A 27,948-nucleotide genomic window follows, 5' to 3' on the forward strand; every position below is an offset into this window, starting at 1 on the left:
TTCTGACACTGGGTCCCGACACCTCCTAAATTGCTCCGATTTTGTGTATAATAGCTTATAAATTTGGCTTCCGTACATCATTTTTTCACATGGTGAGATTATGCATATAGGTACTTCCATGGGTTCCCAAAGGGCCTTGGGAGTCGTGTATAGTGCCCGAAACCATCTCATTCATCCTTAATCATGTCTTAAGGTAAAGACGACATCCCCTCAAATGACAAAACTATTTTGTATGCCTTGTCCATAGGCACAAATCAGCTACTTGTGTCGACTACAAATGACAGTAAATTACGAACAGAAGGTTGAGTAGTCAGTAAGCAAATTAGGATCACTTCAAGAGTTCATCTCAAAGGCAAGCAGTAGTCCCTATGGTCTGCTTTAGAAGCTATGTGCACTGGTGAGAATGAGATTGTGGTGGTACGTCCAGAGATCAAAAGTAATTGTCCTGCACTCCTGTGTATGCTCTTTCTCGTTTGCTGATCGTTACTATGTGCTTATTCTTATTTGAGGAATTAAATTAGTGATATTACTGTCATCTCTTAGATTAATTTCTGATACCTTTTTCTCAGATTGCAGAAGGGTGAAAATCATATACAATCTCTCGAGTATTCTTCTAGAGTGTAGCCGTGTGGGTAGATCAGCAGATCTGTTTATCATGGAACAAAATCCCACGCTGAATCTTTTTGGTAAAATACTCTATAATTAAAATATTTTTTCTACAAAAAGGAAAAAAAAAAAAAACACATTTTGATCTGTCTCATGGATGTCGGGATTCCGCTTCACTTGCCATATCACTCGCTTCAGCTCTAGAAAACTCCGAGCAGCTGTTGACATTTCCTGGAGCCACAATACTTTCATTGTCAGCAGAGGCCTTGAGTACAGAATCATTGGCAGAATCTGGGGATTGATCACTATGTAATTTGTCTACTTCTAAATTGGAAGCCTCAAGATCTGCTAAATTTTCTGGGGTCTGAAGAGCTGAATCAAGGAAGTTTTCATCTGATGCTTTACTTGTCATCACACTATCTCGGTTAACAGATAATTCTGAGCAGCTGTCGACATTATCAGGAGTCACAATACTCTCATTGTCAGCAGAACCCTCAAGTATAGATTTACCAGCAGATTCCATGGACTGATCAGCATCCATTTGGTCTACTTCTAAATTGGAAGCCTCACAATCGGCTTTTTCTGGCAGCTGATGACCTGAATTGAGGAAGTTGTCAGCTAGTGATGGATCTGCAGGCACCTGATAGCTCATCAAATTACTTGGGCTTTCCTTGTTCATCAAATCCTCCATCACAACATTGATTTCATTTACTTGTATTGAACTGTTGCTAGGTTGCTGAGAATCTGATGAGGCAAGATTGTCATTCAGAATGGACTCACCTCCAGAAATATAAGTTAAGTCATCGGATTCACCACTTTCAAATGCTTTAGAAGATAAGTCATTACTTTCAGAGTCAAACACATCAATTTTCTGGGATGATCCTTGAAGCACCTCTTCTTTATCATTTTGGAGAGGTTCAGAAACAGTCTCTTGTAAATTAGTAGAAGGTGCTGAGCCTGAAAACTCCTGAAAAGCATCATCTTTAAGCATGGAGGGGCTCTCAACATTTGATACAGAATCCACAGTAGTTGCATTGGTTGCTGCAGCAAATGACTGAAAAGCATCCCAGTCATCGTCATCTTCAAAATCATCGTCAGTTTGATGTGGGGAACTTGCAGGAAAATTTCCCTCTTTACTTTCGTATGATTGATGTGGCAATTTGATTTCCAATGTTCCCGCATTAGGTTTGACCTGTGTTGTCTGGTGTTCTTGTGTAACAGATGCACGGATAATATTCTGCGACAGAAGCACATTGAAAATTAAATGCCAAAAACCAATTGAGCATGACAACAACAAAAAAAAAAAAAAAAAAAAAAAATGAATTAATGATACATTCTTCAATAACAAGAGGGGATCACATTGCTGACTCTGAGAATGTATTCACAAGGGCATGATTTATGTATATACTTCATAGTGTATAACTTGACGAATCAAAACTTATTACACTTTTGAACACCAATCACAGTAAAGATGAAAGCTGCATATTCACGTAACCAACTTCATGGCTTGTACATATATGGATAGGTATCTACTGAGGGTCTTATCACATAGTGTTAATCAGCAAGTCAATCTGCCAGGGAAGAGGGCTCTCTTTATTCTAATACCGCATTGGCTGGATAGAATGCACTTAAGCCAGGGAGGGATATACCACAGCCCACACACCAAATAAATTCCCACCAACCATTACACTTTGGTACACAGGAAGCTGTATCCACATCTGGTTCTCCTCACCTCACTAAAAGATATCCACGTAACTCCTCATTCCACTTAAATTTCAATAGTAACATACTAGACTTCGGAGAACTGATAGCTTTAAGAGCAGAAAATCAATCTTGAGCTAAGAATATATTTTATTTTAAACCAAAAGATAAAAAAGGTGCAAGATGTGCAAGCTAGCTTCAGGAGTAATTCCTACCTGGATCTGTTGCCTAAGTGTCACAGGCATTCCAAGCAGAACCTCTTTCAGGTGTTCTGCGGCAGAGGGAACTTGAGCAACATGAGAGACAAGTCTGATGGCAGTGTTTCTTAAGTCAATTGTTTCCTAGAATAAATGCAATTAATAAAGGATTAGAACTGTGAGTTCTACTTGTCAATACTAACATTAAACATGCAATTCTAAAGAATCTAATCAAAAGCTCCCATGGTAATACCTCAGAAGGGCTATTTTCAGTGCTAGACAGTATCATGACAACTGCTTCCAGAATTAAACTCATAAGACCTTTTTGACACTCTACTTCCTTTGGAAGGGTTTGCATAAGTACCAAGGTTCTCAAACACTCCCCAGCAAGAGCAGCTGACTCTCTGGTTACAGGTTTCTAGCCACAAAAGCAATACTAATACATCAGACTAATGACATGCCAAAATCCAAATAAAAAGTAAAATATGTCAACCACAATACCCTCATAATTTCCTGGATGACCATGAAGATATCGCTGAACAGTTCTCCAGTTAGCAGCAATGGGAAGGAGCTGACTTTCGAATTAATACTTTTCTGAACCATGTTTTTGAGCACTTGCAATCCAATCGCTTGTACCTGACAGAAAAGTCCCCACCATGAATTATATACATGCAGTTAATACTGGCTGCAAACTTGCTTGCTATGCATGTATACAAAACATTCCCTTACCTGTAAATTAGCATCCATAATAACAAGCTGGATAGATCTAGTGCAACCAAGGAAAGTAGCTACATTCTTAGCACTCTTTTTCTCTGGACAAAGTTCCATCTTATATACTAGGTCAGCAAAGGATAACATTTGCTCCAGGCAAAAAGCAAGCTTTGCATACAGAAGCCTGCGTACATTGGACCTTCTATTTTCCAACAGATGTATCGCCTCAATGCAATCTTTAGCAAAATCACTGGTAAAGTTTTGACAAGCGCCAATGATACTTTGTAAATGATGGATATCATCAAGCTTTAGAACATATTTCTCTGCATTAAGAATGTATACACATATTTTTAATTATTTAATAAATTATATAGTGATGTATAATTAGCAGGCCTTAATGAGAAAAGGCTATGAGACCACAAGCTCAAGAATCAAATGTCTATATGTAAATACAAAAGTAAATATCATAACAAATTTGTTAATCATAAACGTAACAAAACTATGATTATTGCTAATTTAGAATTTATCCACTCATATAATATTGGTAGACAAATGTTACTCAGTCAAGGATGCAGGTGTCAAACCCGGGTATGGATCCAAGCTTTAAAAGGATTATAATTTATAACTATAACTGTTAATAGGTGCCTAAATTTGTACTATATGACAATGGAAACACAAGCAAGTTTATTTCTTTTTTCTATGGTATCTTTGATGTTTGTTTTTACATCACTTGTTTGCTTATTTAAGAAAAAGAAAGGAAGTAAAGATATGAAAGGTCCCCCAAAAAAGGGTAATGATATGAAGGGATATAATAGGGAAAAATAGAACACAGTAAAATTTATTAAGTTACCTCTTTGACCAGTCAACACTCCCTAAACAAGCAGTAAACCTTTTCTCTTCATAGCTTACCCTTGGCAAAAAAAAAAAAAAAAAAAACCTTCTCCCTTCATAATATGAATTAAATACAAATGCAACGCTATAGCAGCAAGCATGATTGGCCACAATGAAGCTGTCATCTTTCTTCAGTGACTTAAAGCCCTAAGGTTTCGTGTCAATTCATGCCAGTTTCCAAAGGTTTTTGAATGCAGTCCTATCAGATATTTTATTGACTTTCATTTCCAGTTAAATTATGGTTCTGGGTCATTGAATGAGAGATCAAGGAAGCACAGAAAACCATCTTTACACAGTAAGAATTATCTAACTTGACAGTAAAGGAAATCATCACTAAATCAGCTTGAAATTGAGCTATGACTCAAATGAAATCTTACTGAAAAGTAAAATCACATTTTATTTTTATGCCTTTCCTGGAATTTGGATTCCTTTTGTGGGATGAACCACAATCCTTTTTAGTATGAGTCAGACCCATTTACATATCCATACCAGTCTCAACAGTGGTACAATGTAGTTGATTGGAGAGTCCAAGAATTATTGTATAATATAAATAGAACTGAAGTATCAAGGATAACTAAAATTCAAATGGAAAATCATTACCTTCAACAAAGCTGTTCAACAACACACAAATTTTTACAACAAACTCAACTGTCTTTGAGAAGCTTGCTTCCGTTGCAGCGCTTCGAGCACACTTGTAACCAGCTATCATGAATGCCAGGATCAAATTTAATTGGTTCTGTGCACAAAAAAATTATTATATAACAGCTGAAATATCAATAGCAATAGCATAAGCAAAATTTAATTAGTTCAGGAAGACAGAAATAACATACTGCATTTACAAAACGATTCAACAGAATCTTCGCAATGGTAAACAGCTCAGATATCAGACCCTCCCTACGGAATTTGTCATGTAAAATATCACCGGTACTGAAAAGGAAAATAAGAGGTTAGTTATAAGGTTTGATTGAATCATAGAAAAGTTCGAAAATACGTTAAATTTCATTACCCTGCAAAGAATTTGTAAAGATAAGCCAAACATAATTCCATTGCTAGACTGACAAAGCTGTCAATCTTGAGAAAATCATCTGGACTGTTATGAACAATCTGTTCAAATAAACAGGTATTAGACGGCAAAAAGAAACAATGGCACCAAATAACATAAAAGTAACTAAATCCCCACAGTCTTGTTAAGTTCCCTGCCTAAAATGATTGATGGGGAAGGTTAACAAATGTAGAACCATACATATATTTGACGGCAAAAAGAAACAATAGCACCAAATAACATAAAAGTAACTAAATCCCCAGTCTTGTTAAGTTCCCTGCCTAAAATGATTGATGGGAAGTTTAACAAATGTAGAACCATACCATATAAAATATATAACAGTCCCCAGCCCACCAAACGAAGGAGAAAATGGACACAAGATGGTAATTGTTGAATGTGAAATCATTCAGAACAATCATCTAGAATAACTTCATCTAAAGGCATGTGTTCTTAGAAAATGAAAGCTAGATTTATATTGGTTGGATAGCTTCCAATGCCTTTCAATATCCTCTCAACTGCACCCATATGATATCTAGAGTTCTAAACAAGATTAAATTCTTTATATATTCAAAGCATATCTTTTCGGTTTTTATTATATCTTTCCACATTGTTACTCGACATAGCATTCTATCAAGGACCTTTACAGTTTTGAAATATATGTCATATGATGATCATTGATCAATTACTTACTCTCTCCATTTCTGATAAATTGCATAGGCATTGAAACCTGACAAGTTATCAGAAATTAATAGGATTTGAAAGGGTGGTCATGGTGTGTTTGTGGGGAAAGGAGTTTTGTCAACCAAACTTCACAATATTCTACTTTGAAGGAAGAAGCATTTGTCATGAAGTTGTAGGTCAACTATATGACCAATTAGTTACTAGATAAAACAGAGTAAAAAGAGTTAAGGAACAAATAAAAAGAACTAATTAGATTAATACAAACAAAACATGAATAGAGCTTTGACTACCTCAAATAAAGCAGATACAGCAAGTGTATCCCATGAATCTTCCTCAACACCAGCATAAGTGAGGGCCTGAATTGAGCAGAAGTTAGAACAGAGTTTGGATGCTATATAACAATACAGGAAATTACTTATGTTCTATGTTACCAGATCTTAGGTAGAGTTCACGCATTAGTACATCTTGTGCCCAATTTGTCAAAAGCTTAATGTTTTTAGCACAAGCACATATGTACGGACTTGACATTATATTGTATTCTTTCAGTTAAACTTGCAACGTGCCTCTTTGTCACGTGGTTTAAGGAAGAAAGTAAAGAAGGTATACTGATAAATTGTACAGAAAAAGTTCAACCATGGGTAAGAGGAAAGGTTTGACTAATCAAGGCTTTAAGTTATTTGCTTATTTTAATTATTTGTCCATTCACTCTAATGTTGCAAGTCAACAACAGAGAAACATTATCCTTGAAGTTTCATTTGGCAACGTTTTTACACAAGAGCACACTGTATATCACTCAGCCTCAAAGTAAAGAAGGTAAAGAAGGTATACTGATAAATTGTACAGAAAAAATTCAACCATGGGTAAGAGGAAAGGTTTGACTAATCAAGGCTTTAAGTTATTTGCTTATTTTAATTATTGTCCATTCACTCTAACGTTGCAAGTCAACAACAGAGAAACATTATCCTTGAAGTTTCATTTGGCAACGTTTTTACACAAGAGCGTATATCACTCAGCCTCAAATTTCAGCACAAAAATGAAAGAAGACACAAATAAACAGCATAGAGAAAGAAAAGGAAAATAATTAAGCAGCCACACAGGAGTCGACTCCAGGAACCCTAGCCATAAGCCCACAACCAAATTGCCTCTCCTCGTTGAACAAAAGCCAAAGTTTTATAAATGGTAGATTGCACTTTCATTTCATAGATCTAGGGATTCCTCTCAAATGCTAGACCTGAAATTCCTCAAATGTGCATTTTATGGAAGCTAATACCTAGGCAAGCCTTGGACAAATTATTTGAGGCACTAGTAAAAAAAAGTCTCTCTTTCTCTCAAAATAAGAGGTAAATGTCCTTCCAGACATACAAAGAAGGGTGCCAACACCGAAGTAAATTTGGGAAAAAAAAAAAAGAAGAAGATTTAGAAACAAAGTAAACCATCCTTATTGACATATGCGCAATTCTACCAAAAAATTGTTAAGATTTCTAAGAAAACAAAAAATAACAATGCAAGAAAGCAAACTGCCAAGAATGCACAAAATTATTCTTTGGCACGTTGACCACACACTCCTCAGTCCCAGTTGGCCAATACAGTGCTTTCCCTACAAAGTGTCACATAATCCAATCCTTATCATTTATCAAATGAGTGAAACTTTCTTACATTGCCCATGTCAATGTCCGTTGATCAGCTCAGATAATCCAATCCATATAACTGGAAGTTGATAAACTAACAACTGGAAGTTGACGAGATACCTTCAGAAGGACTTAGAATACACAGTGGGATAAATTGTTTATACTACCTCCAGTAACAGTTATTTGCAACAAAGGGGGGGATAGCACGGACTCCAAGGCAAAAGTTTTTAAACATGATTATTGAAATATAAGGGTAGTACTTAAGTATTAATCCAATTAAAAAAAAAAAAAGAAAAAAAAACCACTAAACCACCAAACCAGAACCCAAAATCCCCATTACCTCGAAAACCACCACCACCGAACCCACTGAAACCCACGAATCGATCGAAAACCACCTCCAAAACCCACAGAAAACCACCACCAAAACCCATCGAAAACCACCACCTAAATCCACAGAAAACAACAACCAAAACCATGAAAGCCCCAATCAATCACCACCAAGAAGAAGATGATGAAGATGGAGGGAAGAGGTGGTGGATTGGTGGGGAGATGAAGATGAATCAGATTTTTTGTGGGGGAAAAGCTAAGATAACTAAGTTAGATTAGGATTATAATAAGTTGTAATTATGTATAGTAGTATGTGTTAATTATTTTTAAATGAGGGTATTTTGGACATTTTATCATAAAAAATTACTATATTAGGAAAGAAATAATTTTGTTGCAAATAATAGTTAGCACCCTTTTTTAGTAAATGTTGCAAATAACTGTTAACGGAGGTAGTATATCAAAAGAATGGCTAGCGGTGGATGCAGGTCATATTTTACATCCTACTTAACCCAGTATTATGACATATCCCACATTATACCCTATTATTTAACAATCGATTGCCAGTTTGCCACATCCTCATTAAATAACCCAAAATCAAACTCAGATTGTGAATGTATGAAAACCACAAGGCAACCTGTCTATCTGTAAAAAGCCTTATGCACCAAAAGGAATTTCAAAGAACACAAAGGAAATAGAGAAGAGAGATGGAAAGCGAATCAACATACCTGCAGTAATTCTCTACAAATTTCCGTTGTAAGGAACCCCATGCTGAAGAAATTTTCAGCACATAAAGATCGAAAAACTGGAAGCAAAATCTCACATAACTTCAAAGTTAGGGGCTTTGTTTCTTCAAACTGTGACTCAACGGAAATAGATTTATCTAAAGCTAATGGCAATATTTGCTTATCAACAGTAGCATTTTGCCCCTGAAAAAGAAGAAGCAAAGATAATCCCCATAAGAACTTGAATTCTTCAGAATTCAGTTCAACCATACTGTATCCAGACACAAGGTTCTTCATCATTTTATCCTCAGTTTGGTCCAATGACTTGTTCACACTGATATCTGCAGGAACAGCATCTAAAGAAACTGCTTGCAAAATAACGGGCCAAGATTCGTCTAGACAAGGTTTCAAATTTGAAGCAACCAGTGGTGACTTGATTCCCTCAAGAAATGGTTTCCACTGCAACATAAGATAATGGTCAGAACTGAAATTTAGGGAAGTAATGTTTAACAATAGGACTTCAAGAATGAAGCAGTAGAGTTATGATCACAAAATTCTGACTTACACTTTTCTTTAAGTGGAGGTTAAAGCGAAGATAACAGTAGTCCTTCAGAACCCCAATCCAGCGTTTTCCTAATATAGAGGAGCTTTTGGAAAATAGAGGAAGCAGCGCCATATACTCATCTGGAACGTCAGCATGGTTTCCCCTCAATAATGTGTATGTATAACATTTTAGAGAAGCATGTGCAGCAAGCAATCTTATTTTGATCTATAACCACATAATTAAACATTTGTCATAAACTAAACTAGATCAAACCAGACAACATAATTCAGAAATAAGAAGACAATGAAATTTTATAGATAATCTTTAACTAATGTAATGCAACTAAATCAAACCTTGCAGGACACCCATTCTGCAAAAGAAGGATAATAAAGGTCTTCAAAATCATTTAGTGGTCTGGAGATCAATGAAAATATTCTCTTAACGGCAGCTTGATCTCCACGGATTATACCACTAGTCAATATCTGGAAAAAAAAAAAAAAATATATCCTTAAAATTTAAGAATATGATAGAAGTAAAGACAGTGTAAGGCAAATGTTTTAGTCTGAACCTTAGTTGCCAGTTGCAAGCCTGCCTCTAGAAGAATAGGGCTTGAAGACATGTTCAAAGCAGAGCGAAGGGCAGATACAAGTTGAGCCTGGCAAAGTAAGTTCACAGCCACAGCATTAATTTATCATGTCGATTAAGCTGTTGTCCAAAACCACTTTTTAAATTCAATCAGATTTCTTTATTATTTTCCATATCACCCTTTGTTATATCCTTGCTTGTTATCACCTGAATTGACCATTTTGCCCTTATGAATGCACTACATAATAATTATCTTCCTTAAGGGCATGAGAAGAAGAGAACTGATGATAAAAGATGGATTATTTAAAAAAAAAAAAAAAAAGAAAAGAATTTAAAGGTGATTTTCTTATAAGACAATGATTTAACTAGTGGTTTTCAGCATTTAATAAAGAAAAACACTCATTTTTAATCAGAAGAACCCGGTAAAAATAAAAGGGAAGCAATAGCATGGTGCAATTGTAGGGATTGTTCCATGTGACGCACCTGATATTGTTCTAATAGAAGCCCTCCCGGGAGTTCAGGATCAGGTGCTTCTCCAAACTGATAGTGATAAAGAAAACGTGCATTCAATAAACAAGATGATATAAGCACATTCTGTAAACAAGATGATATAAGCTTCAGGAATGCACTAATTACTAGTCACCATTTTATATTTAAAAAAAGTAACATGACATTATTTTCCAGCCTCTTCCACAACTGTTGTATTCTTGGAGCCTGGTGCTTCAATATGAGCATATCATGATATCAAGTTACCAACCCCTTCTTCATTTTGTACATACATTTTTGTTCAACACACTAACAATAGATTTGCAGACCAAGGAAAATGGAAAATCAGTGGGTGGAGGTAAGAAAAAGGTAGATAAAGTAAGAGAGGGAAAAGTGTGTGTGTTAGAAAAAGGTGATTTAATTGTGACGTAATGGCAAAAGATGTTTAACAAACTAGGATGAAAGTAGAAGTGGGTAAAGCAACAGCTAGTTTCGATTTGTTTTTTTGGTCCCAAAATGGCTTCCCCACTTTGATAACTTGTTGCAATTGACATACACTGAGAAATTTATATTCCCTCCATCATACAATAGTTGTCAATAGACGTCCTTAAGTACTTGTCAAGCTTCTAATAATACTGAGTTAAATCATTAAATATATCACAAAAACATAAAAATTGCCTCTTTTTCAAAACTAATTAAATGGCGGAGACAATAAATGATGTTCTCTTAACTGTATTTTCATTCCATATGTATGATAACTATTATAGGATGAGAAGAGTAATTAATTACTGCAGTTAGAATGACTAGTTTGTGTATAAATCCTTTTTGACATGACCCAAAGATTTTTATTAAAAAAAAAACATAATTATGATAAACAAGTCTTAAATATGAAGAGCACAGCAGAATAATAAGAACTTTTAGCTCTTTTGTACAACAGTGACCATAAATGCTTTGCAAGTTTGCATACACTTCTATATCATATAGAAATTTCTCACAGCCTTGGCACAATAAAATTCAATTATGGTGTTGATGATCAAGTGCCTATCATTTCCCCTTTTTTCTCCAAATGCCACTGCTTATTCTAAGTTTTTGACAGAAAGTTATCAGCTTTGTGGATGCCCTACCTTGTCCATGATTGTAGATAGAAGTCCTACACCAATCGGCTGCATGGACTCAAACTTGATGGTACTGATCTGAAAATTTGGCAGATTTTAATAAAGCTATTAGAGTTGGAGCTAGGTAAAATGCAAAAGCCCAACAACTTCAGTATTAACAACAGTACCTGATAAGCTAATGATACGAGCTCCTGTAATTGAAGAACAAGCCAATCACCTGAGGATGGTCCCTTTTTCTGTTTCCTAGCCAATGATAGATCAAAATGTGCAGGATTCTTTGCAGCAGCTGTTGGCAAATGACTTAAGCACCTGAAATTCAACAACAATAGATAAGAGGCATGGAGAAGTGCACGGATATTGCTTGTATGAAGTAAGAATACATATTCACACATGTGATTGTGTGACACATCAGCAATTCTTTCCTTCTGAGTAGAATCACAACCTTTAATCCCTCTTGAAATCTGAGGCCAAGAGAGGTAAAAGCAGCCTTACAACTTTACATGGATGGTCTAATATTCAAAAATATTCTTACCTTCTTATTGCAAATCTAATACATCATTCACAAAAACTATATCAGCTATGTAATTTAAAATAACTATAGCAGCAACAACTGATAAAAGCACAAGATATTTGCCAAAAGCAACAGGACATACTCAGCAGCAAATACCCTTGTCTTGTATCTAAGGTTCTTTTCCCTTTTTGTATTTACACTAAACGCATCTACAGAATAGTCTTCATTTGGCATGGTTTTACCGCTGGCGACCATATTGTCATCATCTTCTCCAACATCTAACCCTGTGTCAACTTCTGAAGCATTAGTCGGATCTTTCTCAGTGCTGCTATTGATTACAAAATCTCTAGATGATGTTGCAAGCACCTGGAAAAGATTAACTGAATTAGTAAAGGACAATGTAAAGATTCCCAAATTATATATTAAAGAAAGCCAAATCATGCATCGTCAGATAAAAAGGAAAATACACACATTTGGATGTTCATATTCTTGGTTAAAAAAAGGGAATTTTATTAGATTAAACAAAAATCATAACAATCTTTGATGATGAATCTATGACCTGATGTTCGAGCATCAAGTTTGAATGTTTGAGATAATGCCTCTCTCTTTATCAGGGTACCTGTAATGAGTGTAATCTATGTTTTCTTTGGGTAGACTTAAGCAAAACCTCTGATACAGACAGCATTTTCTCTAATTTTTGTGCACACACTAACTAAAATGTCTGAATTTACTAGTTTTCTGGTATCCAAAATCATTTAGAAGACAAAATTTTCCAATGATAGTTAAGGCTATTGTGCAGACAGCAGTTCAGAAAGATTGAAACTCTCATGATGCTTTCTGATGCAAGGGTCAAAACCAGCCTTGTCACCAAATGTTTTTATCAGTTTCAAGGGCCAACTAGATCCTGGTCCTTACCTCTTCCTTCATTGTGAGGAGAATTTAGGTTAAAAAGCTTTGGTCCATACAGCTTCTTGATGGGTCATACATACGCCACTGAAATGGATTGATTATTGAAGAGCCATAGCAGGTGCTTTGGAGGTGTGTGCTTATGGTATTTAATGGGTTAATCATACACCACTGAAATGGATTGAACTTACAACCCTGATACGATTTGTTTCTGTTATCCCTTTGAATACTTAAGCCCTTATCTACAGATACCAGAACCTATTAGACCTTATAAAATATTAAAGGTGAAAAAAATAGATCCCAAGTGTAGAATACACCCTATTGACCTTTTAAACAATCATTTACTATGTTTTGTAAGACTTCAATCCAAGCTTGTTGAGTGTTTCCTGCGATTTCAGCCTTCATCATAGCATATGCCAAGTGTTCTGGTTGTTTACTATAGATTTTAATAATTGGTCTTGAAGGTTTTTATTAGTTATTGATTCCTCTATTCTAGATAATTCCTGATTGACTTCTTGGACCAAAATTTGCTGACTCAGACTTGAAATTTAATGTTACTTCTTGCTATATATATCTTGTAAATTAATTCCATAAAATCAGTGCCATTTGACTATGTATAGACTTTGAGTTTCTAACAAAATATCAAGATCTTTAGATAGTGGGGGAATCACCACTTACCAGTTTCCGGCATACTGATATCCAATGAGAAGGGCAGGTGGGACCGGATGCATAAAGCAATCGCATAATTGTGGATCGTATTAAGCTCCCAATCCTGTAACATGAATACATGTGATACATATTAAAGCAGTAATGCCACTGGGAAGCAAAACATACCATATTAAAACCAACAACAGCAAACTAGTGTTGATTCCAGGCAAAAAAAGGGAGAAAAAAAAACTTGGAGCAATGCAAAACTCCAAGACTCCAAGTGTACCTCAACTTTTAAAAGAGTAGACAAACAGATAAACTCTTTTGAAAAACGCACAAAAAATAAAATCCTAAGCACAAATAAATTAATGAAAAGTAGTGATAAGCAAATTATATTTTTTTTCTTTATTCGTCACAACCTAGTGTTACATGGACTCTTCATTTCACCTCAAATACCCATGTCGGATCTCCGACACTTGGACATGGGTATGACCAATGGACACTTCACTTTTAGTTCAAATTCATGGATTTTTTTTCACAAAATAGCCGAGTCGGACGCTTGGACACGTACCTGTGTCAGACATGGGTAGTCGAGTCCATGTAATATAAATCAAAACATACTAAATACTATGTAACTAATACTAATTAGTAAAAACATACAAAACAATAAAAGTAATAAAATTATGTACATATTAATGATAACAATAATGATGATGATGATGGTGATAGACTTAATAGACAAGACTAAAAATTAAACTTATTAGAAACAATAGGACTCAAAACTGGTACAAAGTAACCATACTCTAAACTAAGGATTAAGCCTTCTCTCCATTATATAGTGATGGGTTGATGGCTTGCTAGTATTCATATAGAATATAGATTTATAATCAATCAGGATCCATAATTCCATACATTCCAAGACATGGAATTACTGATATACATGCCAACTAAATCATGACAGCTACAAGAACAATATTGGTCATATAGGAATAGACGCTGAAAGTTTACATGCATAAAAATAACTAGTACTAATATCAGGATAGTTGCCCCTTTTTTTTAGTGTTTTTGTTTCTTTGCTCCCCAACCCCAACCCCCCCCCCCCCCCCCAAAAAAAAAACCCCAAAATTTAACTTCATTTTGCTCTCTGCTTTTGCATGATCAAAATTCTAAAATTATTATGGACAAAACCACCCAGATGCATAATGGTGGTAACATCAACAAGATGCATGAAGGATTGAAGGTAAGAAATCAGGAATCATAAAAACTACAAGCAAAGAGAAGATCCAGACACAAAAAAGAAAGGATCTCAAGTCTAAACGTGAAGCAGAATGCAGTCATCTGAAACTTGGGGAAAAAAAATATAGTTGGTAAGAATTAGTCCTCACTTACTCTCTATCTGTTTCTTCATCTAGCATGTGAAATAAATTTTCCTCGATTTGTTCTTGAATTACAGAAACCTGAAAAATATCAGCAATTCAGCATAAAAGTTTCACAAGTCAGCAGAATTAGCAAAGGTAGAAAAACAATAGAAATATAGAATGTTGAGAGCACAGACTACTAGCATTACAGGGATCAAACTGCAATGGATGGAAGAAAGGTCTGTAAACTAAGGTTTGTATTAGAGTAGTTTTAGCCACCGGAATTCAATTTCATGTATCTGAAGACTAAGAGTTTTTTGTCCCAAGTGTTATAAATAATTATAGAACCTGTGGAATATTCCCATAATTTATACAGAATAAGAAATTTTTACACATGGGGATTATCAGAAGCGGTAAAAGAGGGGGCTCACTACAGTTGTGAATGCAATGCTTATTCCCAAAACACACACACACACACACCACAGAGAGAGCTCTGCCAGTTTTTCAGACATCCACTGGCATAATGCATCAATGTCAAAGTAGTCTTCGAAGCTTACCGAGTCCTTTTCTATGAGATGGCGTAGGGTTGATATAGCCAAGTGCCTTAGCGTTGGCTGTCACAAGCAGCATTTACAGATTTAGAAGAAATAGAGCAATTACAAGTTCAGAAAAACAGTAGCAATAAGGCCTAATAAGAGGGAGAAGGGTGGGAGCAGACAAACATCAAAGACAAGCACCTGTCTTGATGAGAGAGTTGGAAGAAGAGTTTGCACATGAGAGTGCACAGACAGAGCTTGGGGTGCGAAAAGAACAAGCTGTTGTGAAAATCGTACATTCCTGCCAGATTTGTTTTTATAATATATCAATATATGTATCAGTAATTCAACACTGAAACAGACTAAAATGATCATCCGAAAATATTCATAAACATGTGCTTTTCAGTTTTAAAACATATCAATTGAGGATCAACAGATTCAACACCAATAATAGCACAGCAAATCACAAACCACAGGAAACTGTGAGGGAGATCACATACTCAAGGAGTGTCGCAGTTTCCTCGCAAGAGCTTATCTCTGCAATCACAGACTGAATACAAATAAGTCATTAACATGATCCAAGACCAAGTTGATCATTGAAAAGATAAGAGAAATGGATCAAGATGAAAGACCCTAATAATTAATACTTTATAGTAATTTGTTTTCCCTGTCCCTTACTAGTTACATCATTTCTTTTTAGTGAATTATCTTCAGAAAGTATAGTAATTTCTGATACCCTTTACTACTTTCAGTTTATCTAAAATGGTTTCTCAGCAATCTTCTTACATAGATCACTTCTAGTACTGAGCAGTAATCCATATTAGGAATGAGGTAGAGGTTTTTCTCTGAAATGCACAGACTATTTTCATTTTCTACAGGTGTAGTAACTATTGTTATCTAAGCCACACAATCAATCAGAAATATAGAGAAGCGAGTTCTGCAGACATTCAATCAGAGAGATAGGAAAGGTAAAGATGCTTTATCATGCCACATGAAAGAAAACCTAACAGATTAGTAGCAGAAAATTATAATAATCATCTTAGGTTAGATGTATATTGCTTACAATTAGAAATATAGTCCAAAGATCCCAAGTTTACAAATTACATCAAAACCACTTTCAGTACCTTGCAGTGTGAGAAAAAAATGCTGCCCGGAGCAAGTTCGGGACCAAGTACAGCGACAATAGCATTTATAAGACGACCAATTCCTTGCTGAAGATCCACCCATCCGTTTTCCTCAGACAATAAAATCTCCAGCCCAAGGTTAAGAGTAGCCTAAATTTTGTATAAAAGGATAATTATTAGCATATTCATGAGATAGAGCCAAGTAATACGCATGATGTAGATGATTAGGCCTGCTGTTCTTTAAGAATAAAATAATGGAAAATAATGAAATATTTATTCTAACATGGCACCCCATCGGTAAATTTCCATGTTCAAGAGTAGTGCAATGAACAAAAATCATAATGCCCTCATATGCGGGCATGTATAATTCTATCCTTGAACTCAAAAACAGACAATCACAGCAATACATTCCCTCCCCCCAACCTTATTCCCTAAAAACACCTATATTTTGCTAAATGAGGGTAGCGATGCACCTTTGGTGCTAAAATTTGTTAGACAAAACGCCTAAGAGTTGGGCCGTTGGATGGTGCTTCAAAGCCAGGCATGAGAATTTTTAAGGCGTGTGAGCATAAGGCATGTGCACATAAAACACCTTATCCTTTAAAACACCAATATTTGGCAATTGAGGTTAGCGTCTTAGCTTGCCTTAGGGCCAAAGCAAGGCATGGCAAGGCAACACAAACCAAGGCAATGAAAGGCCAAGACAAGGTGGCAAGGCCAAGGCAAGACAAAGTAAGACATCTTAAAAAACATAATGATAAAGGGTGGACCAAGGCATGAATGAGATGGTTCTGGACACCAAGTAGACCTTTTGCTAGACACTGATAAACTGAATATAAAGAACTATAGCTTTATAAAGATTTCACAGCCAAAGCTACTGTGCTAGACTGCTAGTAATCAGCTAATAATAGAAGAGTGACTGTGCAACAGGAACATTCCAGTGTCGCAGACCCAAAAAACTACTCCCAAACAAAAAGAGTACAATGAAAGAGATCATGAACTCTAAGATAAACTACATTACAATGATGATGTTTTTTCCTACTTAGATTAACACTTAGAGCCATACTGGTTCAGATATATATAGGAAGTTTTCAGTTATAGGAATATAACAGGATATCATGCAAATAGCGTCAACCTACACAGTGCAAGCTTACAAGAGGTAAGATACCTGAACATGAGATATGTATGACAAACCAGCAGCTTCTATTGTCAAAAGTAGTCCGTGTAAGGACCAGATCTGTAATCCAGCCACTGAACTCTTTGCTAGAGAAGAAATCGAACTAACAGTTGCAGGTACCAGACTTGACAATGCCATACCGCCAGCACTGAAGAAAAATAATTAAACATAAATATATTGAAAGTTACATTGGCATTGTTTACACTTCCATAATATTTACAACTTTTAACAGGGTCGTAAGACTAAAAGTACATAATATCTATTCTAAAGCTAGGAATAACAGAGGAAAAGGCATAGCAGAAACACTATATCTTTTCTACACCAAATAACTCAAAATAATACTTCCTCCGTTTTTCTTTTATTGCACCATAAGGACATTTACACTATTCACTTAATCTTCTTTGACCATCATTTGTAATTTATCCATTAGGAAAAATATAATCATGTGGGATCTAGTTAGATTCGTCTCGAAATTTACTTTTTAAATATCACCTTTTTATAATTTTTACAAAAGTATAATTAAAGATATTAATAGCTTAAGTAATGCATTGGTAAGCGTGAAATTCCCTCGTGGTGCAATAAAAAAGAACGGAGGAAGTAGAATTCTTGTCAAGCTCTAGTAGAGGGAAAAGACTGAAAACTATATCCTGCACCGGGGACCATGATGAGCATCATGGTCCCAAATGAACAAATAGTTCAAATTAATGAACATTTAACACTTAGTTCATGGATAATGAAAAGATAGTTCATGGATAATGAAAAGATAGTTCAGAGATTATGAACATACAGTTGCAAGTATGTTCATAATCTTTGATATATGTTTATAACTTAGAACTATTTGTTCATTCGGAACCACGATGCACGTCGTAGTCTCGGGTGCAGTGATGCACGTCCTATGTTTTTATCCAGTTACTTGCAATGGAGTTGTGGAAAAGAACATTTTTTATACAACAGCAGAAGAGCATAACCCCCACCTTTGTAGAGTGAAAATTGTAGAGGAACTAGCGGAGGAAAGAGTACACTTTTCTAGAGAAACTAACTCACATATGCGTTGAAAACAATGCTATGTAGAATTAGATGCATGCTAGCTCTCAACTGGAGAAACCATGTAACAGTACACATCTGGGTGAAAAGTGTTGGTCAACTAGGCTTAGTAAGAGATGTATGTAAAACCTACCTAGTTGTGGACAATTAGGTGGCGACAACAGAATAAGATGTGGCTTAGTAGCCAGATGTTTAGAACTGGCATCAGGGTTCCTTGGTGACTTAAAAGCTGGAACCACAGAGCAGCTAGCTCGCTTAGTGGTTTTTCAAAGGCTCACACGACCTAAATAATCCATTAAATAATTCTAGGGGTTTGAAAGAAAATTGCTAGCTTGATATGCTATTGAAATAAAAAGGACTTTTGTCTTTGAGGTGGCAGAAAGAAGAAATTTTTGATAAGAAATGAAAATTAAAATTTCTGTTTCACCTGCGGTGGATGCAGCCAAGTGCCACAGCAATGGAGCCTGCATAGTTTGAATCAGTAACAGCAGCTAGATCACCAAGCAGTGCTTTTGTCTGGTAGTGACGCCCAACCACCAACAAGGAAAAAACAAAAGAGCAAAGAAAAGAAAAGAGAGGATAGGAAGCAGCAGAAGGGTCAGGAAAAAAATAAAAGAGGCAAGATGAATTTAAAACCATGAACAAGTAACAGCAGACAGATGTGAAACTGACCATTCTTGCAGTAAATGTATCACTTCCAAGACGACTTAATAGCCCAAGACCTTCTGAAGACGCCCTGCGCACAGATGCTGATATATCACCCTCTGACAGAATATTCTGCATAAAAGATTCAGTAAAATACAACAAACGTAAAGCTCTTGAACAATGCTTACAGACAGCCAAGCAAGAAAAAGATAAATCACCAATTTACCTGAAATATATTCTGCAGCAGACTTAATATATCAGAGCTCAATGGTTGAGGACGAAAAGAAAGCAGAGCCTGCAGACACAACAATGGTTCAATTGAAACAGCAGCAGCTTAAATATGAAAAAAATGCTATAGTTACACAAAGGAGATATTGAGAACCTTCAAACCAGCAAGCAACCCCACACATATGTTGTTGACAAGAGTTGCATGCCATGATTGTTTTTTCCCAGCTTTTAGGGATTGCTCAATCACTCCTAGTAGTGACTGCATCCCTCCAGTATCCTAAAGAAGAAAGCAAGACAGGAAATAAAAAAAGGCATTACAGTCAATGAACAAAGAGAAGCAACATCTAGGACAAAGAGAAGCGAAGCTAACCTAACCATATGTACCTGAACTGCAAACATTGTCCCAAAACACAGGAGCTTCTGGTTGACCAACATTTTACTCACACTCTCCGGCTTCAAGTTAGAGAAAAAAAAAAGGTAACCAACGGACAAATAAGTAAAACATGGAAAACAAAAGGTGGATATAAAAGAAAGCAAACTTCTAGAGAATAACAGAATCACAGAAGACGTAGTTATCCAAATTGGAAAAACTACAAAGGCAAGAATAAAAAAACTCAATCCTGACAAATTTAGATTGTATATACGATGAGTGACAACAGATATAACAAGCTCCCAAGATATCATTTCCCACTCTAGCAGAATCCAATTCTCTCTCTCCCTATCCACCCCACCAAGCCTGAAAGTCAACCTTTTCTTGGGTGGGACACACAAAACCTGCCAACCACAAAGGCAGTGGCATTACCCCCTGCTATAAAGCAAGGGCCTAAGGCCCCACGTTATCTCCGCCCATTATGTTTTATCTCTCAATGTGGTTTCCCCCCTGACCCCACCGCAGTCCAACCCTTAAAAACCCAAAACCAATCACTGTCATTAGAGCTGTCAAAAGTTGACCCGACCCGAAATACCGACTCAAACCCGATTATTAACCAACCCATCTAAACCTGAAAAAATGGTGACCCAAACCCGCCCTGAAACCAACCCTATACCCGAGTTGATCCGAGTATGTGAGACCCGAACCCGAACATGAACTGACCTGGAGATGACCCGATCCAAATGTAACCCCTAAATTATTAACCTGAACCGAACCCGACTTAAACTGAAATTGACCCAAACCCGTTTTAACCCGTCAAAACCCGAAATTAACCCGACTTGTTATTAACCTGATCTAAATTTAACCTCACCCGTTCCTAACCCGACCCGAATTTAACCCAACCCAACCTGTTACAAACCCGACCCGAAATCAACCCGACCCAAATTCAACGACTCGACTTGTTATTGACCCGAACCGAATTTTGCCAGACCTATTCTAACCCAACCCAAAAATTCAACCCGATCCTGTTACTAACCCGACTCGAAATCAACACGACTTGTTATTGACCCGACCTAAATTGTTCCTGAACCGATTTCAAATCACCTTAATTGCAATTTAGACCATCTTATTATTGTTGATCAAAACATTTTGTCAAGGGAGACCAAGTCGGTTCAGGCAACAAAAGAAAGGAGCATCAACCTCAAATTTAAGAGTTAAATATAGTATATATTTGTTGTATGATCAAAGGAGATAATTATCTTCCTAAATTATAGACAATTTATAGACTATAGTTCCGTAATATATTGCCATATATATTATAGTCAAAGGAAATAATTAGCTTGATAAAAATGATGATTATCTATTTATAGTTAGTTGAACCCGAATATTTATGACAAAAAATATTAATCATTAACTTGCAAATAATGATCAATAACTTGCAAATAATGACCGATTTACCGGTTTACAACTTGCACCGATTTCATTAACTCAAGCCAACAACGAACATTTAAGACAACAAATAATGATCATATATTGATCCAAACGGCATTAAATGACCCACAGATATATCCCCTAAAATTTCAAGACTTTTCGACACCGGGACCCGAAACCTCCAAAATTTCTAAAAAAAGTGTGAATATTAACCATCAATTTTGGAATTGTTTCTGCTCGGAAATAAAAATTGCAGAATTGTTTACCATGGTCCCTAATAACCTCCGGGAGTCCAATTGGGTGGATGGAACCATCCAATTTGCCTTTAAACAACCAATTTACAGGTATACAACTTGCACCAATTTCATTAACTCAAGCCTACCACGAACATTTATGACAACATATAATAATTATATAAGATTCCAAACGGCATTATAAGACCCCGAGATGTATCCCTTAATTTTTCGAGTCTTTTCGACACCAGTTCGAAATCTACAAAATTTCGCAAAAAGCGTGGATATTAGCCTTCAATTTTGGAGTTTTTCGACTTGTTTTGCCCCGAAATAAAAATTGTCAAAATGTTTACTATGGTCACTAATATCCTCTGGGAGTCCAATTGGGTGGGTAAAACTATCTAATTTGCCTTTAAACGGCCAATTTATCGATTTACAACTTGCATCGATTTCATTAACTCAAGCCTACCATGAACATTTATGACGACATATAATGATCATATATGGTTCCAAACGTCATTATATGACCCCGAGATGTATTTCCTAAAATCTCAAGGCTTTTCGACACCGTGACCCAAACCTCCAAAATATCTCAAAAACCTTGTAGCCTTCAATTTTTGAATTTTTTTTACTTTTTTTCGCCCGCAAAAAAAAATTGCCGAAATTTTTACTATGGTTCCTAATACCCTCCGGGGGTCCGTTTGGGCAGGTTGAACAATCCAATTTGCCTTTAAACGACCAATTTACCGGATTACAACTTGCCCCGATTTCATTAAAATCAAGCCTACCACGAACATTTATGACAACATGTAATGATCATAAATAGTTCCAAACGACATTAAATGACCCTGAGATGTATCCCCCAAAATTTCAAGGCTTTTCGACACCAGGCCTCGAAACCTGCAAAATTTCTCAAAAACGTGGATCTTAGCCATCAATTTTGGAACTTTTTTGACTTTTTTCGCCCTAAAACAATAATTGCCGAAATGTTTACCATGGTCCCTAATACCCTCCAGGAGTCCAATTAGGTGGGTGGAACTATCCAATTTGCCTTTAAACAACAAATTTACCGGTTTATAAATTGCACCGATTTCATTAACTCAAACCTACGAGGAACATTTATGAAACAAATAATGATCATATATGGTTCCAAACGACATTATATGACACTGAAATGTATTCCCTAGAATCTCAAGGCTTTTCGATACTGGACCCCGAAACCTCCAGAATTTCTTAAAAAGCGTGTATATAGGCCTTTATTTTTGGAATTTTTAACTTTTTTCACCTAGAAACAAACATTAATTGCCGAAATGTTTACCATGGTCCCCAATACTATTCGGGAGTCCAATTGGGTAGGGGCAACCATCCAATTTGCCATTAAACGGCACATTTGCCGATTTATAAATTGCACCGATTTCATTAAATCAAGCCACCCACAAACATTTATGACAACATATAATGATCATATACGGTTCCAAACGTCATTATATGACCCTGAGATGTATTCCCTAAAATCTCAATGCTTTTCGACACCGTGCCCCGAAACATTCAAAATTTCTCAAAAAAAAGCGTGATATAAGCCTTCAATTTTGGAATTTTTTGACTTATTTTCGCCCGAAAATAAAAATTGCCGAAATTTTTACCATGGTCCCTAATACCCTCCGGGGGTCCAATTGGGTGGGTTGAACTATCCAATTTGCCTTTAAACGGCCCATTTACCAGTATACAACTTGCACCAATTTCATTAAGTCAAGCCTACCATGAACATTTATGACAACATATAATGATCATAAATGGCTCCAAACGGCATTATATGACCCCGAGATATATCCCTTAGAATTTCAAGACTCTTCGACACCGGGCCCCGAATCCTCCAAAATTTCTAAAAAGCGTGGATATAAGCCTTCAATTTCGTAATTTTTGACTTTTTTTTGCCCGGAAATAAAAATTGCCGAAACGTTTACCATGATCCCTATTATCGTCCGGGAGTCCCATAGGGTGGGTGTTACACTCCAATTTGCCTTTAAACGACCAATTTACCGGTTTACAACTTGCACCAATTTCATTAACTCAAGCCTACCACGAAAATTTATGACAACAAGTAACAGGGGCGGATCTAGGGGGGTTCATTGAACCCACAGATTTTTTGGAAAAAAATTTTAAGTTTTAATTATTATTTTTTTTAAAAAAAAAAAGAAAAAGGTTTAAAAGAAATTTTTGTGAGAATAATTATCACACGGGTAAGTTTGGTGCATTGGTAATTCTCTGAATAATAGAGCAGCGCGCCCCTTTAATATCTTAGGTCTTAGGTTCGACTCCTAATACCCTCTTTTTTTGTACTTTTTTTATTTTTTTTTGTTTTTTTGCTCCTTACATTCAAATTTCAATATTTCATATTTCAGAAATCAAACATCAGACATTTTTCCCCAAATTCCCAAACACCAAAACCCTAACCTTGACGGCTTGACACCCTATAACCCTAGCCAGTAGCCACTAGCCGCCGCAGCACCGCACACCGAGACACCGACCGGCGACCTCACGTCCTCACGGAGTGACAGAGACACGGACGATTGGACGAAGGACGACTGTTCTGTCTTCTGAGTTCAGATTTTGAGTTCTTCTACAATTGTGAGTCCTCTTAATCTCTTATTCCTCTACTCCTATTAATTCTTAATCTTGGTTTGCTTGTTTTATTTTTAAAATTGGTTTATGGTTTTGATATATTGTTGAATTCTTGAATTGTTGAGATTTGAGAAATTGAATTGTAGATACTTAGAAGTTAGAAACTTAGAATTATAAATTTTTACTTGTTCTGTTAATTGAAATTTGATAATTAGAAAAAGTTTATATTGTCAAATTTGTGTTTATTGGGGACTTGTGATTTTAATTGATAATTAATTGTGTATTTTGTGTATTAATGTAGATTGTAGAGCTTTTGTTACCATGAGTTTAGAGTCTTTTTGGAAACGTGCCAGGAAGTCACAAAAGTCCTCTACTTCTTCTTCACCTAGTTCAAGGAATCCTCCAATAGAAGAAGATGTTGTAACTCCTATTGATGATGCGGATATTGAGTCTCCTAATGATGATGCGGATGTCGTGTCTCCTAATAATGATGCAGTTCCAGTGGCTCCTTCAATTCATTTGTAAAGTATGAAAACTCAAAGATTGTTTTTGTAGTTTTTTTTATTTTTTTTATTGTGTGATCCATCCATTTGTAATAAAAATTTGAATATTTTTAATCAATATATGATCATCGTTTTTTTTTTTAAGATTTTGAACCCACAGTTCGGAATTCCTGGATACGCCACTGACAAGTAATGATCATATTTGGTTCCAAACGACATTATATGATCCCGAGATATATCCCCTAAAATTTCAAGACTTTTCGACACCGGGCCCCGAAACCTCCAAAAACGTGGATATTAGTCTTCAATTTTAGAATTTTTTTACTTTTTCGCCCAGAAAAAAAAACTGCCGAAATGTTTATCATGGTCCCTAATATCCTCCGGGAGTCCAATGGGGTTGGTGGAACCATCCAATTTCCCTTTAAACGACCAATTTACCGGTTTACAACTTGCACGGGTTTCATTAACTCAAACATACTACGAACATTTATAACAACATATAATGATCATATATGGTTCCAAACGACATTATATGACCCCGAGATGTATCCCCTAAAATATCAAGACTTTCTACACTGATCCCCGAAGCCTCCAAAATTTTTCAAAAAACGTGGATATTAGCCTTCAATTTTGGAATTTTTTGAATTTTTTTTGTACGGAAATAAAAATTGCCGAAATGTTTACCATGGTCCCTAATACATTCCGGGAGTCCTATTGGGTGGATGCAACCATCCAATTTACCTTTAAACGGCCTATTTACCGGTTTATAACTTGCTCCGATTTCATTAAATCAAGCCTACCAAGAACATTTATGACAACATATAATGATCATATATGGTTTCAAACGTCATTATATGACCCCGAGATGTATTCCCTAAAATCTCAAGCCTTTTCGACACCGGGCCCCGAAACCTCTGAAATTTCTCAAAAAGCGTGGATATTAGCCTTCAATTTTGGAATTTTTTAGACTTTTTTTTGGCTGGAAATAAGAATTACTAAAATGTTTACCATGGTCCTTAATACACCTACGGGAGTCCAATTGGGTGTGTGGAACCATCCAATTTGCTGTTAAACGACCAATTTACCGGTTTACAATGGCCAATTTAATTAACTTGCACTGAACCCGACTTGAACTGAAATTGACCCTAACGCATTTTAACCCGTCAAAACCCGAATTGAACCCGACTTGTTAATAACCTGACCTGAATTCAGCCCGACCAGTTCCTAACCCGACCCGAATTTAACCCAACATGTTACAAACCCGACCCGAAATCAATCTGACTTGTTATTGACCTGACCCAAATTCAACCCGCCTTGTTATTGACTAGACCCGAATTTTACCAGACCTATTACTTACCCGACCCAAAAATTCAACCTGATCTGTTACTAACCCGACTCGAAATTAACATGACTTGTTATTGACTCGACCTAAATTCAACCCAAATAGTTCCTAACCCGATTTCAAATCACCTTAAATGCAATTTAGATCACCTTATTATTGTTGATCAAAGCATTTTGTCTAGGGATAACAAGTCGGTCCAGGCAGAAAAACAAAGGAGCACCATCCTCAAATTTAAGAGTTAAATATAGTATATATTTGTAGTATGGTTAAAGGAGATGATTATCTTCCTAACTTATAGACTATAGTTCCCTAGTATATTGCCATATATATTATAGTCAAAGGAAATAATTAGTTTGATAAAAATGATAATTAACTATTTATAGTTAGTTGAACCCAAATATGACCTGACTTAGAAATGACCCGACCTGATTGTAACCTGCAAATTATTGACTTAAACATAACCCGACTTGAATCCGAGAATGACCCGACTTGGAAATAACCCAACCTGATTATAACCCGCAAATTATTGACTTGAATCGAACCCGACTTGAACTCGATAATGACCCGACTTTAAAATGACCCGAATTAATTATAATCCGCAAATTATTGACTTGAACCGAACCCGACTCAAATCCGAGAATGACACAACCTGATTCTAACCCGTAAATTATTGACTTGAACCGAACCTGACTCGAACCTGAGAATTACCCTAACCCGTTTTAACCCGTGAAAACCCAAATTAAACCCGACCTATTGTTCATCCGACCCGAATGTAACCCGACCTGTTATTAACCGGACCCAAAACCCGATAAGAAGTATGACCCAATGTGACCCGACTCAAGCATGACCCAACCCAAACCCGACCTGCATAGGTTATGGAATTAATCCGAATTGACCCGACCCGAGTTGACCTGACCCACTCTTATCCGACCCAAACCCGACCTGTTTACCCGAATTGACAGCTCTAACTGTCATGCCTTCAGCATGACCAGCATGACCCCATTGAACGGCACAACCCCATAACATGTGTGAAACAGGTAGGCCACCACTATTAGAACAATTATCTAAACCACCAAAAGTAGAACCGAGAACAGCTAGAGATTTGGGTGAATTGATTGAAGAGGAATGACGGGATTTTTCACAGTCAATGGTTTTTAAAAAATTAATGGGAAAAAGTGTTGTATTTAGCTTCTTTATAAGCTCACAGCTCACGCTGATGAAGCTTTCCCAAACATGTCAATTGTAATGCGGAGATGGAGTTCTTTAAATCTAGTGACAAGCATTTATTGCTGATTTTTCATTTCCTTGTATTTTCACTTTGGATATTGTAATATTAAAGCAAAAGACAAAACACAGGACCACCCTTGCACCCTTTTGAGTACTACAATTTTTTTTTTGTCTTTTTCTTTTTTTTTTTGGGGGGGGGGATCCAATGATTGATTGATTTTACTACACGTCATGCAAAAGAGCTTTAGTTTCCAACTTCTCATTTTTAGAAAGTTCATATATTTCAACATACGTTAAAATCAGGTACAGAAAAGCCAAATTTCACAAACGTCACCTGAATAGATTGCTAATGCATAAATATTTCCAGATAAGAAGGTAACCTCAGGAAAACTAGGAAGTTCAGGATCCCAGATGCAAGGCATCAGACCATTTTTCCCACCCTGAAAAGCACGAAGTTCATCTTCAAACCAGTCCCTGCACAATCACAATCAGAAAGCTATAGTACAAATGCATAATCCAAGACATGTGAAGTTAAATTGAATATGTTAAGAGGATGGTCTAAAAGTGAAGTCTGAACAGTGTAGACACAAGAGTGGTGTGTGTGTGTGTGTGTGTAAGATGTATGTAAAGTCTGAGCACCTTCCTGGAATCCATGGCCCCAACCAAGCATCTCTTTTGTCTAACAGGAGTCTCAAGGATGAGCTCTCTTCATAAGATGAAGGATCCCTGTGATTGAATTTAACAAAAACAACAATGAGCATATAGCACCACAAATAGAAACCGAAAGGAAAGGATAAAAAAACATTT

General features: G+C 36.3%; 1 protein-coding gene across 3 annotated transcripts in view; it reads right to left on the bottom strand.

Moving 5' to 3' along the window:
* Nucleotides 1-539: 539 nt before the first annotated feature.
* The window catches only part of LOC110724821 (protein SWEETIE-like), a 38,692-nt gene continuing 11,283 nt past the window's right edge, over nt 540-27,948 (bottom strand). For all 3 annotated transcript variants that reach the window (XM_021904296.1, XM_021904297.1, XM_021904298.1), the window contains 31 exons: nt 27,781-27,867; nt 27,522-27,615; nt 19,798-19,866; nt 19,568-19,690; nt 19,412-19,480; nt 19,213-19,317; nt 18,968-19,056; nt 17,488-17,644; nt 16,320-16,469; nt 15,696-15,745; nt 15,397-15,496; nt 15,217-15,273; nt 14,691-14,758; nt 13,332-13,425; nt 11,890-12,113; nt 11,404-11,545; nt 11,246-11,314; nt 10,119-10,175; nt 9,619-9,705; nt 9,404-9,532; nt 9,072-9,275; nt 8,510-8,965; nt 6,120-6,185; nt 5,113-5,210; nt 4,937-5,033; nt 4,707-4,842; nt 3,234-3,538; nt 3,006-3,140; nt 2,758-2,922; nt 2,523-2,648; nt 540-1,843 (listed from right to left, as the gene is read on the bottom strand). In XM_021904296.1, coding sequence (XP_021759988.1) covers nt 758-1,843; nt 2,523-2,648; nt 2,758-2,922; nt 3,006-3,140; nt 3,234-3,538; nt 4,707-4,842; nt 4,937-5,033; nt 5,113-5,210; nt 6,120-6,185; nt 8,510-8,965; nt 9,072-9,275; nt 9,404-9,532; nt 9,619-9,705; nt 10,119-10,175; nt 11,246-11,314; nt 11,404-11,545; nt 11,890-12,113; nt 13,332-13,425; nt 14,691-14,758; nt 15,217-15,273; nt 15,397-15,496; nt 15,696-15,745; nt 16,320-16,469; nt 17,488-17,644; nt 18,968-19,056; nt 19,213-19,317; nt 19,412-19,480; nt 19,568-19,690; nt 19,798-19,866; nt 27,522-27,615; nt 27,781-27,867 — 4,894 coding nt within the window. In that variant the 3' untranslated portion in view covers nt 540-757. The remainder of the gene's footprint in view (nt 1,844-2,522; nt 2,649-2,757; nt 2,923-3,005; nt 3,141-3,233; nt 3,539-4,706; nt 4,843-4,936; nt 5,034-5,112; nt 5,211-6,119; nt 6,186-8,509; nt 8,966-9,071; nt 9,276-9,403; nt 9,533-9,618; nt 9,706-10,118; nt 10,176-11,245; nt 11,315-11,403; nt 11,546-11,889; nt 12,114-13,331; nt 13,426-14,690; nt 14,759-15,216; nt 15,274-15,396; nt 15,497-15,695; nt 15,746-16,319; nt 16,470-17,487; nt 17,645-18,967; nt 19,057-19,212; nt 19,318-19,411; nt 19,481-19,567; nt 19,691-19,797; nt 19,867-27,521; nt 27,616-27,780; nt 27,868-27,948) is intronic.

Source organism: Chenopodium quinoa, unplaced genomic scaffold (genome assembly GCF_001683475.1).
Source record: "Chenopodium quinoa cultivar QQ74 unplaced genomic scaffold, ASM168347v1, whole genome shotgun sequence".
Classification (NCBI taxonomy): Eukaryota; Viridiplantae; Streptophyta; class Magnoliopsida; order Caryophyllales; family Amaranthaceae; genus Chenopodium; species Chenopodium quinoa.